At 43.4% G+C, this 15,351-nt stretch overlaps 1 protein-coding gene across 1 annotated transcript in view; it reads left to right on the top strand.

The window, feature by feature from the left end:
* The window catches only part of TESMIN (testis expressed metallothionein like protein), a 39,424-nt gene that overhangs the window by 4,754 nt on the left and 19,319 nt on the right, over positions 1 to 15,351 (top strand). Inside the window, exons 4-5 of the mRNA XM_004618573.3 lie at positions 1,791 to 1,867; positions 6,185 to 6,276. Coding sequence (XP_004618630.3) covers positions 1,791 to 1,867; positions 6,185 to 6,276 — 169 coding nt within the window. The remainder of the gene's footprint in view (positions 1 to 1,790; positions 1,868 to 6,184; positions 6,277 to 15,351) is intronic.

The raw sequence follows: 15,351 nt of genomic DNA, 5'->3' as shown, positions 1-15,351 counted from the left end.
GTCTTTTTTATCCAGAGACAGATATAATGCCATCAAGATATTTTCTTTTCTGTGATGAAGAAGCAGAATTAGGGCTTTGGTCTTCAGAAGCCCTTTGCTATGTGTCAGTTTCATATTTTCTGTCTTCATCTGACCCTCTCTAACAGCTTGGAGAGCTTCTCTCTTGATTCTGTTCCTTCTGCATACAGCATAAGTCCTCATGACTAGATTAACAATTTTTTATATGATGTTCTTCAAATATAGTCCCTTGTCACCTAATCACTTCCCCTTTTTAATAAGCTACATGTATATATCATGTTTGAGCAGACAGGCACCAGTAACGTCTCCATTGTGAGACTTCTTGTTACTGTTTTATAGCACAGTGGGTAGAGTGTTCGCCTTGCACGAGGCCGACCCGGGTTTGATTCCCCCATTCCTCTTGGAGAGCCCGGCAAGCTACGAGAGTATATTGCCCCCATGGCAGAGCCTGACAAACTACCCATGGTGTATTCAATATGCCAAAAACAGTAACGGTAACAGAATATATCATGTATCAACAGAAAATAGATGCACCCTGTTAGATCTGAGTCTTTTTTTTAAATTTATTTATTTTTAATTAGAGAATCACCGTGAGGGTACAGTTACAGATTTATACACTTTTGTGCTTATACTTCCCTCATACGAAGTTCGGGAACCCATCCCTTCACCAGTGCCCATTCTCCACCACCCGTAAACCCAGCATCCCTCCCACCCTCCCCAATCCCATCTCCCCCCCACCCCACCCTGCCACTGTGGCAAGGCATTCCCTTCTGTTCTCTCTCTCTAATTAGCTGTTGTGGTTTGCAATAAAGGTGTTGAGTGGCCGCTGTGCTCAGTCTCTAGCCCTCATTCAGCCCGCAACTCCCTTCCCCCACATGGCCTTCGACTACAATGTAGTTGGAGATCTGAGTCTTAAGGTAGCATCATTCAAGCATGCATAAGCAGGTCAGATAGTAGTACAAAGGCTAAGGCACTGACCTCGCCTGCAGCTGTGGCTGTCACTCTGACTTGAATCTCAGCACCACATAGTCTTCCAAGCACTGCCAGGACTGGTCCTTGAACACAGAGTCCGGTGACCCTGAACACAAACCCAAGTGTGGTCCCCAGATGCTGCCAGGAGGTGACCAAACACTGTCAGATGTTTTCTTTCACCTCCCTCCCCCCAAAAAATGTTTCATAAGCTTGGAGTAAATGAGATTTAAGAAACTCGTCTTTCTCCTTTGACTGAGACTCAGAAGGTTTACAGGGTCTTAATTGTCTCAGGAATGTTTATCACAGGTCTCTAGACAAAAAATATTAACAATTCTATCAGTTACAGTTAAGTATCAAATCGCCCAATAAGTATTTATATCCTAACAACTTTGTAACCTCTTGAAGAGATGCCACAAAAATTCAAAGTAGTTCACACAGTGTCCAACAGATGTCACTGTGCTTTCTTTGAAAATGTCAACTAGCTAATGAGTCCCTGATGTGGGCACTAGTCAGGTTTTTTTTGTTTTTTGTTTTTTTTCCCACATAGACTTACCCTGAGAACTCAAGTAGCTTTTAATATGAAGAAACTGAGTGTAATAAGTTAAGGTAACAGCCTCACACATAAAATACATTAACCTAAAAAAGTTTTATACAATAGAAAATACAAACAGGATTAAGATAAATTTAAGTGGCTTTTACATGACATAAATCCACAAAACATCATTTTTTGCTTTTTAATATGTGCAAGTGGGAGAAGAACAATATATGCTATCAGTTAATTTTAATTATCTTCCTTACAGAGGTCCCTAAACCAATGACTACTTTAGTAGGAAGATTTTTGCCAGTACCAGCAAAGTTAAATCTTATTACACAACAAGTGAGTCCTTGTTTTAATAAGAATTGCATGGGAATTGTTTCTTTAAGTGTTGATTGTCAAAATTGGAGTTACTCAGGAAGTTTAATTTACCCTAATTTAAAATCAACAGCTGGACCAGAGAGATAGTACAGAGGGTAGGGTGTTTGCCTTATATACAGCTGAGATGGGTGTAATCTCCAGCACCCCATTTGGTCTCCAATCCCTGTCAGGAGTGATCCCTGAGCACGGAGTCAGGAGTAATACCTGAGCACTGACTTTGTGGCCCAAAACCCCAAACAACTACAACAACAACAACAATAATAATAAATTAAAATTAACAGTCAAAGATAACATAGTGGGTAAGGTGCTTGCCTTATATGTAGTTTAATTCCTGGTACCACATATGATCCCCTGAGCACCATCAAGAGTGATCCCTGAACACAGAGCCAGGAGTAAGCCCTGAGCACTGTCAGCACTGTCAGATGTGCCCCCAAACATTATATGTGTATGTATGCATGTATGTATATAGTAAAAATATCAGCAACCAACACTTACTATATGACCAACTCCTGCACCACTGTCCCAGGCACTGAGAGGAGTAGAGAACCTCTAAGCCGCCATTGCGGCTCCCTGAAGCTGTCTTGTCTATGAACTTATCCTTGGTGTTTTGTCAGCATGTAACCTCCCATTTGGTTTAAGATATACTTCAGGAAATGCTTTTAAAAAGTTTAAATGCTTCTGTTATTTTATCACACTATGCATATGTTACATACAGTTATGACACATTTTCTTTTTTTTCTCCCACTTTATTTAAAACACCACATTTTACAAAGTTGTTCATGATGATTTGCTACAGGCATTCAGTATTTCAGCACCAATCCCACCACAACTGTCACCATCCCTCCACCAGTGTCTCCGTTTTTCCAACCACCCCTCAAGCCTGCCTCTATAACCGTCCTACAATGATTTATTTTATATTGCTGAAGACACATTTTCTTTGCTTTTTTTCCTTAGGTCTTTTATAAAAATAAAAAGTCAAGTTTATGGCTATATGCTCCTACTATAAACTATCAGTTATACCTACTAAAAAGGCTAGAAATTTTTTCTTTTTACCACAGTTGTCTAATTTGTAACAGAAAAGAAATTATGGTGCTGTTCTTTTGGGATGGGCTGGAGTGATAGCACAGCGGGTAGGGCATTTACCTTGCACATGGCCTATCCAGGTTCGATTCCTCCGCCCCTCTCGGAGGCTCAGCAAGCTACTGAGAGTATCTTGCCCGCACAGCAGAATCTGGCAAGCTTCCTGTGATGTATTCAGTATGCCAAAAACAGTAACAACAAGTCTCACAATGGAGATGTTACTGGTGCCCGCTCGAGTAAATCGATGAGCAATGGGATGACAGTGATACAGTGATACCTTTCCTCAATATCTTGATATAAAATGTCACCTCCCCAGGAGGGTGTTCTCTAACTCCTCAGTGTATACAGCAGTCACTGTCATGATCCTCTTTCATTCTCTTTACAGTATTATCACTATCTTGTGCATTTTGAATTTATTTGTCTGCATTCATTCCTGGGAATGCAAGTGACATAGGAGCAAAAAGACCTTGTGGGTCTTGTCTCTATACAGTGGGAAATAGAATAGAGTTGGCACATACAGAGCATTCATCCTTTAGAAGGGATGCCGCAGATCTGACACCTAAAGTCTATCAGGGAACTAGCAGTAAGTGAACCCCAAAACAAAAGACATAGGGGCTGGAGAGATAGCACAGCGGGTAGGGCATTTGCCTTGCACGCGGCCGACCCGGGTTCGATTCCCAGCATCCCATATGGTCCCATGAGCACCGCCAGGGGTAATTCCTGAGTGTAGAGCCTGGAATAACCCCTGTGAATCGCCAGGTGTGACCCAAAAAGCAAAAAAAGAAAAAAACACACACAAAAAAAAGACAAAAGACATAAATCTACCCTTCTGCAGCTTATATTTTGTGTGGGTGTCAAACAATAAGCATATCTACTAAGTAAATGCTAATTAAGCTAGGAGAACAGAGGGTGGGCGCCGGAGAAGGGGTTAGGGGGGGTTGGTGGGTGGAAGCAGTTTGCAAGTTTGTACAGGATGGTCCCAGTTGGCTTTTCTGTGTAGGTGGCACCTCATAAAGGTCTTGAGAGGAAGGGGTGAGCCTTGTGATATCACATGGAAGCACATTCCAGTCAGAAGGAACAGCATTGTACAGGGTCAGTCTACTGTAGAGACAACGAGGAGGGACGGTGAGAGGGAAGGGCAACAGGGGAAAGTGGAAGGTGATGGGAAGACAATGGCTTTTACGCAAAAGAGGCTGGTTTGGAGGAGGACCAGGTAAAGGCAGGTGAACCCTGATATTGAAATCATCTTGTTGAGAGGGGGAGTGATTCAGACCAGGTGATGGCAGTGGAGATGGCAAGGAATAGCCCGAGAGGAAAGAAATGTAGAGTTGGGGAGGGAGGTGGAATTCTATCTGGAGTAAGACCTGAGCTGTCTCTCACATGTACAGATGAAGATGTTGTGTCAGAGCTGGATGTACAAGCCCAGCAGTCAGAGGGAGGAAGCTTCGGGCCACAGGGATGAAGCGGCCAGTGCAGAGATGGTGTGGAAAGCAAACAGTCTGGAGGCATTCTCTGAGACATAAATAAATATGTTAAATGAATGAAGAATTCCTTGAATGATGCATTAACTAGGAAAAGAGTATAGTAATCAGTGTGGGAGATCACAAGACTGAGCCCTGATCCTGTGAGCACGACAGGAATAATCTGTTGATACTGTTTGCCTGCTCAGTCTCTGCTCTAATTTCCTTTCTTCCCACTTCAGCCCCAATCAGAAAGGCACACATTGAGCTTACTCCAAGATCTTTCATTAGAAATATCCCTTTGAACTACCAGGTGTCTGGGGACTGTGAAAGAAATGCTGATTTTAGTAACTTGTGAATGTAAGCTTACCTCAGCCTGAGGGACAGGGGCCAAGCCCCAGAGCTTAGCCAGAGAGAGGAAGTCTGGGGATTGAGTATTCCCAGTTTTCCGCTCTTTCTATACGTCAGCTCCCCAGACTCAGGATTCATAATGAAGAAGTTGAACCAAGAGTATTGCCTATGTCTTCTAGCCAGGACAGGTATTGATCACACACAATTTTAAAAGGGGCAGAAAAGGATGGAAAATGAGTATCTTACCTAAGCTTATACTCCTTAAATGAAGCTTATTTTTAAACATCAAGTTTTAGGGGAGGAGAAAATAAGGTTAGTTTAACTGATACAAATATTCTCAAAACTTAACAAACTTGATCCATTACTTTTGGTATCTTCTAGCTTCTAGGCTAGCAGTGATTTTATTACTTTCTCTATATAGCTGCAAATATTCTCTGTGAGTCACACTAATGAGTAATAAAAAAATTCACAAGAAATGAGAAAGCAAAGGGCATGAATAATGCAGAAATTATGACGTAGCTTTTGAATTTTTAAAAATTGATAACAAAATATGTTTTAATAGATAAATGAGGCAATGGTTGCTAATGTGACTTCAAAATTTCAAAGCATATTATATTATACAAAGAATGCAATAATTATCATTAAGAAAATTTTAGATCCAAACAGATTTAAAAATAAATGCTTAATTTTATATACTTCACAGTTTATAGTTTATGACAATAAAAAAAATATTCTAGTATTTCTCTGTAGCAGAATGAACACTCTGTTCTGCTGGCCAGGCTGTGCCTGTGTCTGGGGCTCAATTCCCCCTGTCCCGGCCTCGTTAAGGCGGCGACTGCAGCCTGCTCAGATGTTAGTGGAATTGTCCTGGGAAAAGACCCCGATGTTGTTGGAAAGAGATGATGTAAATGTTGGGAAGAAAAGGAATTATCTTGTGATGCGGGCCAAATATAGACTAGAGACTGAACGCAATGGCCACTCAACACCTTTATTGCAAACCACAACACCTAACCAGAGAGAGAGAACAAAAGGGAATTCCCTGCCATAGTGGCAGGGTGGGGTGGGGGGAGACGGGACTGGGAAGGGGGGGTGGGATGTTGGGTTTACTGGTGGTGGAGAATGGGCACTGGTGAAGGGATGGGTTATCAAACTCTGTAAGGGAGAAACATGAGCACAAAAATGTATAAATCTGTAACTGTACCCTCACGTTGACTCACTAATTAAAAATAAACTATAAAAAAAAAAAAATAAAATAAAATAAAAATTAGAAGCTTAAAAAAAAAAAAGAAAAGGAATTATCTTGATTTGTACCTAGGGTCTGGCTATGGATGGAGCTTACTGAAAACACAGGCTAATTCAAGTTATGTTTGTCTTTGACTTTCGACAGCTTGATAATGGATCCTTACCATCTGTAGCCAATGGGTCTACTTTCCCCTCAGGATCAACTCTCTCAGGACCACCAAAAATAGCTTTGGCAGGGTAAGGATTAAAAGCCATCAATTGCTCTTTGCTTTTATATAAAAGTTTGTGGAACTTTTGGGTATATTTGTGATTTTCTTCAAAGTTATAAATTATTTTTACCTCTGAACTGTCTGCAAATTATGATTTACATGAATCAATGCCACTCCCAGGCTCTGTGCATGTTGGTTTGCTGTTGTTTGCATTCTACTCACTGGGCTGCGCCGGGGTTTCAGAGGGTTGCTGCCATTCATACCGAGTTGCATGATGGTCTAAACTAAGCTGCTTTGTTGCTTGTCTGTTGCCATCAATGTAAATGATGGTGTGGCAGTTGTTTCCTGTCTGCGGTAGTCTGAGTGTACTTTCATGGGCTGCTGCGGCCCACTGCCTACCCTGCTGGGTCAGCTCATACCTCTGCACGTGCTGAGCATGCACCCTCCAGAGGCACTGAGGCTGCATTAGCCAGGTCCTCGTCTCGTCATTTTAAAGTTATGTTTTTACTCATAACTGAACTAACCAAGATGTTTGAAACTCTTGGTCCAGTTAACAGTCTTATATAACAGTGAACTGGGCAGCCTATTTTGCTCGTTGATGGGCAGCCTATTTTGCTCATTGAGTCCTGAAAGTTGGTTATGGGTAACAATTTATCCCCAGATAAGAGTTTATAGTTATGCAATCTAATGTGGCCATAAATCTCAGAGCCTGAAAAAAATTAGGACAAACCATTTCTGTAAAGTAGACTGTGGCCTCTAGTGCTTCCGGGGCTCCTACTGTCAACGTATCTTCATTGTGGCATGGGTAAGTGTGCACTAGAGTTTTTGGGGGCAGTATGAAAGGTGGAGTGACCCAAAGACTTGATGGAGACGCAATGGGATTTAATCAATGCTTTCACCCCTGCACTGCCACTGAAGAGGGGGGACTGCTTCAGTGACTCACAGCTTTGGTGCTCACAGTTGCTCTTTCAGCAGGATGTAATACTGCGCCACTTCAGTTTATGACTGTCAAGTTTAATGGAACAAGACTGTACTGAGATTTTTCCTTCTCTTTCTTGTGCGATGGCTTGTGAGGAGATGCAGTTGCATTTACTGTAACTGGTCCTTGCTGTCATGCTCTTAACACTTCCGAACCAACTGAAAAGTACACAGTCAAATTGCAGCTTCTGCTCTTTGCATGACATCTTTGGATACAGAGGATGACCCCAGACGTGACCCAACCCTGAAGAGACTCTAACTCTTTGACTCTCTTGTAACCTGGGGACATCTGACCACCAGTACTGCTCACATGAACAGTGAAGGGAATTTGGTGCTTGTAATACTTTAGTTCAAGGAAATATTCCTGCAGACACAGAGCCATTTGTGGTTGCTCTGAGGATTAGCTGCTGTATGTTTTCATGGGGGCTGGAGCTATAGCACAGTGGATAGGGCATTTGCTTTGCACGTGGCCGACCCGGGTTCAATTCTTCCACCCCTCTCGGAGAGCCGGGCAAGCTACCGAGAGTATCTCACCCGCACGGCAGAGCCTTGGCAAGCTACCCCTGGCCTGTCCGATATGCCAAAAACAGTAACAACAAGTCTCACAATGGAGACGTTACTGGTGCCTGCTCGAGCAAATAGATGAGCAACAGGATGACAGTGACAGTGACAATGATATTTTCATGGAGAAACAGTAATGAATATTTGCCCGTATGATAAATTTTTTCTTTCTCTCTCCTGCCTGCCTCTCCTCCTCCTTACCAGTATATGTATTTTGCTTTATTTTATTTTGAAGTGATCATCAAGTTGCAAGCGATTTTTCCTACAAATTATGTGCCAGGAACAAATGAACTTTGTGTTTGTATTTAAGTTACTCAATTCTGCGTCACTCCACTGATGACTTTTGCCTCGGCACGCATAGTGCTCATGGCATGCTGGAATTGTTCTGGGTTTTATCAACTGTGCTAAGAGAACAGGTGGAATACTCTTTGCTGTGGTTTTATGCTGTTTGAGTTTCTAGTCATGACTACCATATCTCTTCACTTCTTTAGATACTTTTTCTTAACCTTATTTTATGTTCCACTAGCTAACAGACCCATACTGTGCCTGAAGATGTGAAAGGCAATTGTCATCTCAATATGACTCAGCCATTGCTAACCTACTCGTAGTAGATTGCAAAGGCTCAGGTCCATCTGGGCCTTTGGCTAGGGATCTAGATGGGTGAATTCCACTTAGTCATCATTCTCTAAAAATGGGTTGTCAACTGACTCACTTGTTAAACTCGCTTATCACAGTAGTAAAAACCCTTTTAATAAAAAGTCATGTCCTTCTGCTTTGTAAAGCTTTAATAACCTGATTATGAGTCATCTATCAATGCGACTTGTAAAACATCTTTGATAAATTATTTTTGCTAGTGCAAGGAGCATTATAATAAGGAATTTCTATGAGTCTTCTCTGGAAATTTTACCCTCAAGGATGGGTGATATCCCATCATGGTAGAGTCTGTAATGCTTCTCTGAGGCAGATCTGTGCAGGTGTCTTCTAACTCTGTAGTATTCAGTCTGGCAGAAGAGAGTTCTCAAATGCTGGTGAAGCCAAGGAAACCTGCTTTCTGCTCACTCCTAGTATTGCATCTTTGCTCATGCCATTATTTCAACTAAAGTGTGGTCAGTAGTGAACTCATAACCTTAAAAGTTAATGTCAAGTTTTATGACTTCAGAAGTATTTTAACTTTTTCCATCTATATTCAATTTTCTTTCATCTTTGTCTTATACCATTTATAATCAATATTCAACAATTTGACACCTGATTATATAATATCTTCTGTTTTCTAATTTTTCCATTGTTTATATCTCATCCCAGATTATTTGGTGGGTTCCTTTGGAAAAGGCACCATAAAACATTTTAAAGCGGATATTTTTGTGTCTCAAAGCATTACCACAGTTCAAGCCCTATGATTTTTCTTTAGTAAATGCCTATTGACCTCTTTCTCACCCCATATTTTCATTTAATTATCAACTACAACTCTTTCTGTCCTTCCACAAGTCTGGTCGGATGGCATTGGAATGTCTCCATGGCCTCACATCCTTTATTTTGGATTTTGTTCCTCTGGATAAGGAGTTCCAGGCTACTCTGTGCCCCATTTTGTAGGCAGATTTAAAGGACCATGGGCAAGGGCAGTGAAATGCAGGTGTCCATGACTCCCTCTGAAAAGCTCATGTCTAGGTAGAGGAGTCAGGAGCAGGACAACCCAACCTGTGACTCTGGGCACCCTCATGGACAGAAATATGCAACCCTCTCTGAAGAACAAAAACTAAACTGGATGCAGAGTGTTCAGTGACATGGTGTGGGGTGCACTGTTATTTCCCCAGAAATAACAATCAGCAACTCACTCATGAGTCAGCTCCCATTAGCCACTTTGAGGGAGCAGCAGGGCGGGGTCACTAACTAAGAGTGTGGGTAGTAATGAATACAGTGCAGGTGAGCCCAGGGCAGGGCAGAGAGGACTGAGCCAAGCCCCACGACTGCTCTCAGTCCTGACAGTTATTCCAGAGAGGCGAATATATGAGAGCACAGTGGTTTTCCTGGCACCTCAGCAGGCTGATTGCAGTAATTCTTCCCCCCACCAAGACCCTCCTATCCCTCAACCAATTGCGTTACTTCTAGCCATAGAGCATGATGCAGGATAAGACACAGGCTCTAGGTGAGGGCAGAGACTCAGCACCTGCAGTGTGCAAGTGCTGAGTTAGGGCCGGAGTCTAAGACCAAGCTGTGCTCCTGCCCAGAAGCAGCCAGTGTTGCAGTGGCGGAACTCGTACATATTCTCCAGGAGCTCATTGTCCAAAGAGAAGAAGACATGGCCCCCACCCCAGGGAAGGCCACTTCCCACAACTGATTTCCTTGGGAAATGGCCCATCCTTTTCACCACAGGCGATCAAGCCTATTACATTGCTCTGGTTTGTAGACAACAGCACCCCTTGTCTATAACAGCATCTGGGATATGTGAGTCTCTCCTCCTCCAGGGCCCTGGAGGCAGATTCTGACCAATCCCCAAGAGAACAGTTAGGAAAGGGGGTGATCACATAATACACCCAGGCCAGGCTTTGATAGTACTGGTAATACTGTAGCCAATATTTTCCTGCTAAAGGGGCCAGAGCAATAGTACAGAGGGTAGGGCATTTGCCTTGTACATGGCCAACCCTGGCATCCCATATGGTCCCCCGAGCACTGCCAGGAGTAACCCCTGAGCATCTCCGGGTATGACACAAAAAGAAAAAAAGTGTTTTCAGCAATCTCAATAGAGGTTTACCTGCTGTTGTATGATTCTTTCCACCAGAATTTAGACTTGGGAAAACACAAAATAAAAGGATTTGGCATGGGGCCCACACATGAGAGGTCTAACAGAATAATAAGGGATGTCTTCTTTGGGGAAGGAGTAACCATAGGGACCCTCTCTGATTCCTCCAATGTCCTGTGCAGGCTGGAGTTGGTGAGGCTAGTTCCAAGAGGTCGAGAAACTGGCATGCCATGTCCATTTCATGATCAGGTCCACCTAGAAATAAAACCTAGAACTATCTGGTGTTGAGATTTTCTGTATTTGTTCAGACACCAGATGTTTAGCTAAATTTAAAGAGTAACTATCTGAATACATTTTCTTTTTTAATCTTTATAGAGTAACTGTTAGTTCATGGGACACAAAGTCTAAAAAGCCATGTAACTGTACCAAATCCCAGTGTCTGAAATTGTAAGTAATCACAAATCCTTCATTATTCAATAGAAATAAGGTTGTTTAGAAGTCACTAAATGGAGCAGAGTCCAAACCAGTCGAAATGGCTAGAGCCATAAACCAGAGCAGCAGGAAGCCCCCTTCTCTACAGACCTGCTTCAGCTATTTGGTATCATCTTGGTCACCAGGACATGGCTTCCACCTACCCTTCACGTAGTGTGCTGTTCTGCGGTTTGGGTCTATATTCGCCAGTCCTTCAGACAAGTACTAAGGGCTCCTCGCTGAGCACCAGCTGTACTATTTCTAATTTCTAGAGGTTGATGAATGAATTTACTCTATTGTGAAGTCTTCTCAGAAAAATTCTCCCCAGGGACACCTGTTCTCAAGAGGGTGGTAGACAGACTAACAGAACCACCAGCTGGGGTGGTCGGGCACTCCTGACAAAATAGTAGGTAGACCTAATGAGCATGAACTCCAGCTTCCTCCACACCCAGTGTAGACCCTTTGCTGCTGGTGTCTGCCTGCTCTCGGCTCTTGTCACGGGCTGCTTTTCACTGCCCCAAAGGCCCGTCTAGCTTAAGTCATGAGTTGGAAGGGGAGAATATGTCCAAGTCCGATACCACCCTAACCACAGTCTCCACGTGATTTTTCCGTTGCAGAGCTCCTGCTGAAGTCACTGAGAGCTCCATTGATGGGACAGTGATGTGGGGGTGCAGACGTGGGTAAAAGTCCAGACGCCCGTGAAACTTGGTTCACAAAGCTGAAAAAGCAAATTGATTTCTTTAAAGTAATGCTTAAATCTAGGGTGACTGTATGAAACTGTTTGAGCTGTCATTGGTTTAGTCTGTGAATGCAAGTCACATGCCTCTCTGAACGTTGGAGACACGAGGAGACAACTGATCAGGAAGTCTTACCAGTGCAGCTCGGGGTCAGGAGGAAGGAGAGCAGAGGGAAAAGCCGGACCCTGTGACACTGTCAAACCCGACGGACAACCTTGCCATGCTGTGGAGGACAAGGTGGTAGTGTCTAGAATGGACAGAGCCAGGAGGGGTGGTAGGTCTCCTGGGACCAGGGACTGAGGAGCTGCTGGCTGGCTTTGAGGCCTGGGAGGCCAGATAACCCAGAGTGAGGTCTAGACAATGGTGGGGGACATAGCGCGGTGGACCCTAAGGATTTGGAAATAAGACGAATCTCCTAGACGGGTTTAACTTCCTGATTACCTCACCACAGAAGGCCAAAGAAATAGCTTTTTGCATAGAAGCAGCTTTGCAGATCAAGCAGGAACTCCAAACAAAGAAAGAATCCACCATCACCAGGTGTGGGCAGCATTGGCACCAAGGAAAGGAAAGCTCAGAGAGTGTCCAGTACTGCCTGGGGAGGGTGCCACTGTCTCTGGGGCCTGGGCCCTGCCTTCTCTGCGAAGGGCCAGGCTCCGCGTGCCTGGTCACAGCCCTCACGTTGCTGCCTCTGCGCCTCCCACCCGGGCCGGCCACTGTGGGAACAGCTTCCTGCAGCATGCCCACAACTCAGGCATGTGCTTAAGGCGACAGTGTCATTCTTTGGGATTTGTCCTACTCTCTTGGGATATCTACTGGATAAAAGTCAATAGTGCTTGACCGTGGTAATGGTCGTAGCTGGTCCATTGATAGAAACACGTGACTGTATTTTTTATAGCCCAAAGTGATGCCTACACAGGGGTAAAAATCAATGACTGTAGTGAGTGCAATGGAAAGCAACAGCGCCCTGCTCCACCTCGCCCTGTTCTTCCAACTCCTCCCTAGTGTTGGCCACTTTACTGCCTCTGTTTTCAGGCTCTCTGTAAAGACCATCTGTCTGCCTTCCTGCATTGGGAGGAGTCTGCACTCACCCCTCCCCTCCTCCTCCAAATAGAAAACCATCCTTACTAGTTTCCGCGTGGCTCCCTCGGCACCTTAAATAATCTACTTCAAGCTTTTGATGATGTTCTATTAACCATAAAACATTGGGAATTGTTGCTCAATGACAAAATCTGTATGCTGATAGTGGCTTTGATGTAAACTTAATAAAAAGGTAGTTAAATGTTTGTGATTTTATTGAAAATTATTAAAAACAATTGTAAGATGTTTAAAGTTCATGTCTACATTTCCATCCCTGTTGCACATGTCTTTTCTTGTTTTATACATTTTAAACATTGATTTGCTTCATAAGTGGTTTATCAAATCATATCATAAAACCCTCTTTTATAAACAGTACCTTTAAAATGTAGGAAGCAACATGGGAACAGAATTCCAAACCTCTGAGCAATTTTATACAGTGAGAAGACCCTCTGCAAAGGAGACAGTTATTGTTACTTTTACTCTTTAAAAGGAGGAATTGGTCTCACGGTATAAATATTTTCAAGGACACTTAATTATCCTTAGATACTTATTTTGAGCAAATGCAAACTCAGAATTTTAAGCATCTTCCCTCTCAGTTCCATTTTTTTTTTTTTTTTTTGGTTTTTGGGTCACACCTGGCGATGCACAGGGGTTACTCCTGTCTCTGCACTCAGGAATTACTCCCGGCGGTGCTCAGGGGACCATATGGGATGCTGGGATTTGAACTCGGGTCGGCCGTGTGCAAGGCAAACGCCCTACCCGCTATGCTATCACTCCAGCCCCCCTCTCAGTTCCATTTTTGCTGAGATACTGGGTAGGATTAGTTAGGAGCTAGTGTGCTACCTATCTATTTTGGTGGGGGACTCAGAGAATGGAACAGACATTGGAAATATGTGCTGCACCACCAAGCTACATCCTCGATTCCACCATAGTTTTTGAACTCAAATCAAATCTGAATCAAGAACGTAATTATAGATAAGGCAGTTTCTAATATTGCTTTTCAAATGGCTGTTATCTCTGATAGTAACCAGAAGAGTGAGTTAAAATTGGTCAGTTATGTACAATAGAAGGTCAAAGCTGGATGGCCACTTCTATATCTTAAATCATTGCTCCTTTAAGTCTTTTAGTTTATGTTTTAAAATAGTAACTAATTTATATTCTCTAGTTTATGATTCTCATACTGTGTTGACTTCCCCGAGTCTTGTGTTTGCTTCTTGATTTTTCCCTTGGGTGACTTACTGCCACATACATTTTGTGACGTTTTAAATTGTGAATCAGGGGCTGGAGCACTAGTACAGCGGGTAGGGTGTTTGCCTTGCATGTGGCCAACCTGGGTTTGATTCCCAGCATCCCATATGGTCCCCTGAGCACCTCCAGGAGTAATTCCTGAGTGCATGAGCCAGGAGTAACCCCTGTGCATCGCCGGGTGTGACACCCCCCAAAAAAATAAATAAATTGTGAATCATTGGAATGTTATATGTGGGAGGCCTTTGAGGCTGGCCTGAGAACACTTTTCTTCTGGAACATTCGTTTGCTTCTTCCTGGGGCACCCTGAGACTGGGGAGCATGGGCCTTCCCCGCTTCCTTCCTGCTGAACCAAGGGGGAGTTTGCTGAGATCAAGATGAACACCGTGAGCAGACTCGGCCTTTCAGCTCAGCCATTAGCATCCTAACTGTGAAGAAAAGGTTCTGTTTGCAAGACTGAATGTCAGGAAGATGGGAACTGTCTTATTTACGACTCGTGGGCTTAGTCTAGGCCTAATGTCCTGTCCACGTTTACAATACACATGGATTAAAGTAGTGACTTTTGGATGAACCAGAAGTTTTTCACTGAATGCAGCCAGAATGATCCCTCTGTTGTCTATTGTTAGTGCCTTTTTGTGCCTTGTTTAAGAAATTAACTGTCTGCCAAGGCTAATAGGTGTGCTGATGGCTGTCTTTGAAATGTCGTAAAGAAAAAACAAATAAACTTGCCATCTAAAATCGATTCTAGCATTAGGCAGGGATCTGATTTAATGTTTGTTCTAAGGATAGTCAATCAGTTGATACCATTTATTGCCAGACTCGAATGTCGTCCCCATGATCTCAATGAGTTGACAAACAGACCCCAGTCCATTCTTGGGTCCCACTTCTTAGTTGTAAGAATTCATTGATGATTTATTTCATGTCTATTTCCTTTTTGGTTTTGGTCTTGGGTCTCGCCTGGCTCTGCACACAGGAATCACTCCTGACAGTGCTCAGGGGACCATATGGGGTGCCATATGGGGGCTCTACCTGTTGTACTGTCACACTGACCCCCTGGTTTCCTTCACGTTTCTAATTAACCACTGCCTGCGAATAGAGACCAGGCTGTCTCTCCCTATCTTTTCTTTGGCTTTTTTTTTTTTGGGGGGGGGGTCACACCCAGTGATGCATAGGGATTACTCCTGGCTCTGCACTCAGGAATTACTCCTGGTGGTGATTAGGGGACCATATGGGATGCTGGGTTGGCTCCATGCAAGGCAAGCTCCCTCCCCGCTATACTATAGTTCCAGCCCCCTCC

The sequence above is a fragment of the Sorex araneus genome, chromosome 6 (genome assembly GCF_027595985.1).
Source record: "Sorex araneus isolate mSorAra2 chromosome 6, mSorAra2.pri, whole genome shotgun sequence".
NCBI classification, from domain to species: domain Eukaryota; kingdom Metazoa; phylum Chordata; class Mammalia; order Eulipotyphla; family Soricidae; genus Sorex; species Sorex araneus.
The sequence above is the reverse complement of the archived record's forward strand: the minus strand, read 5'-3'. Positions and strand labels throughout refer to the sequence as shown.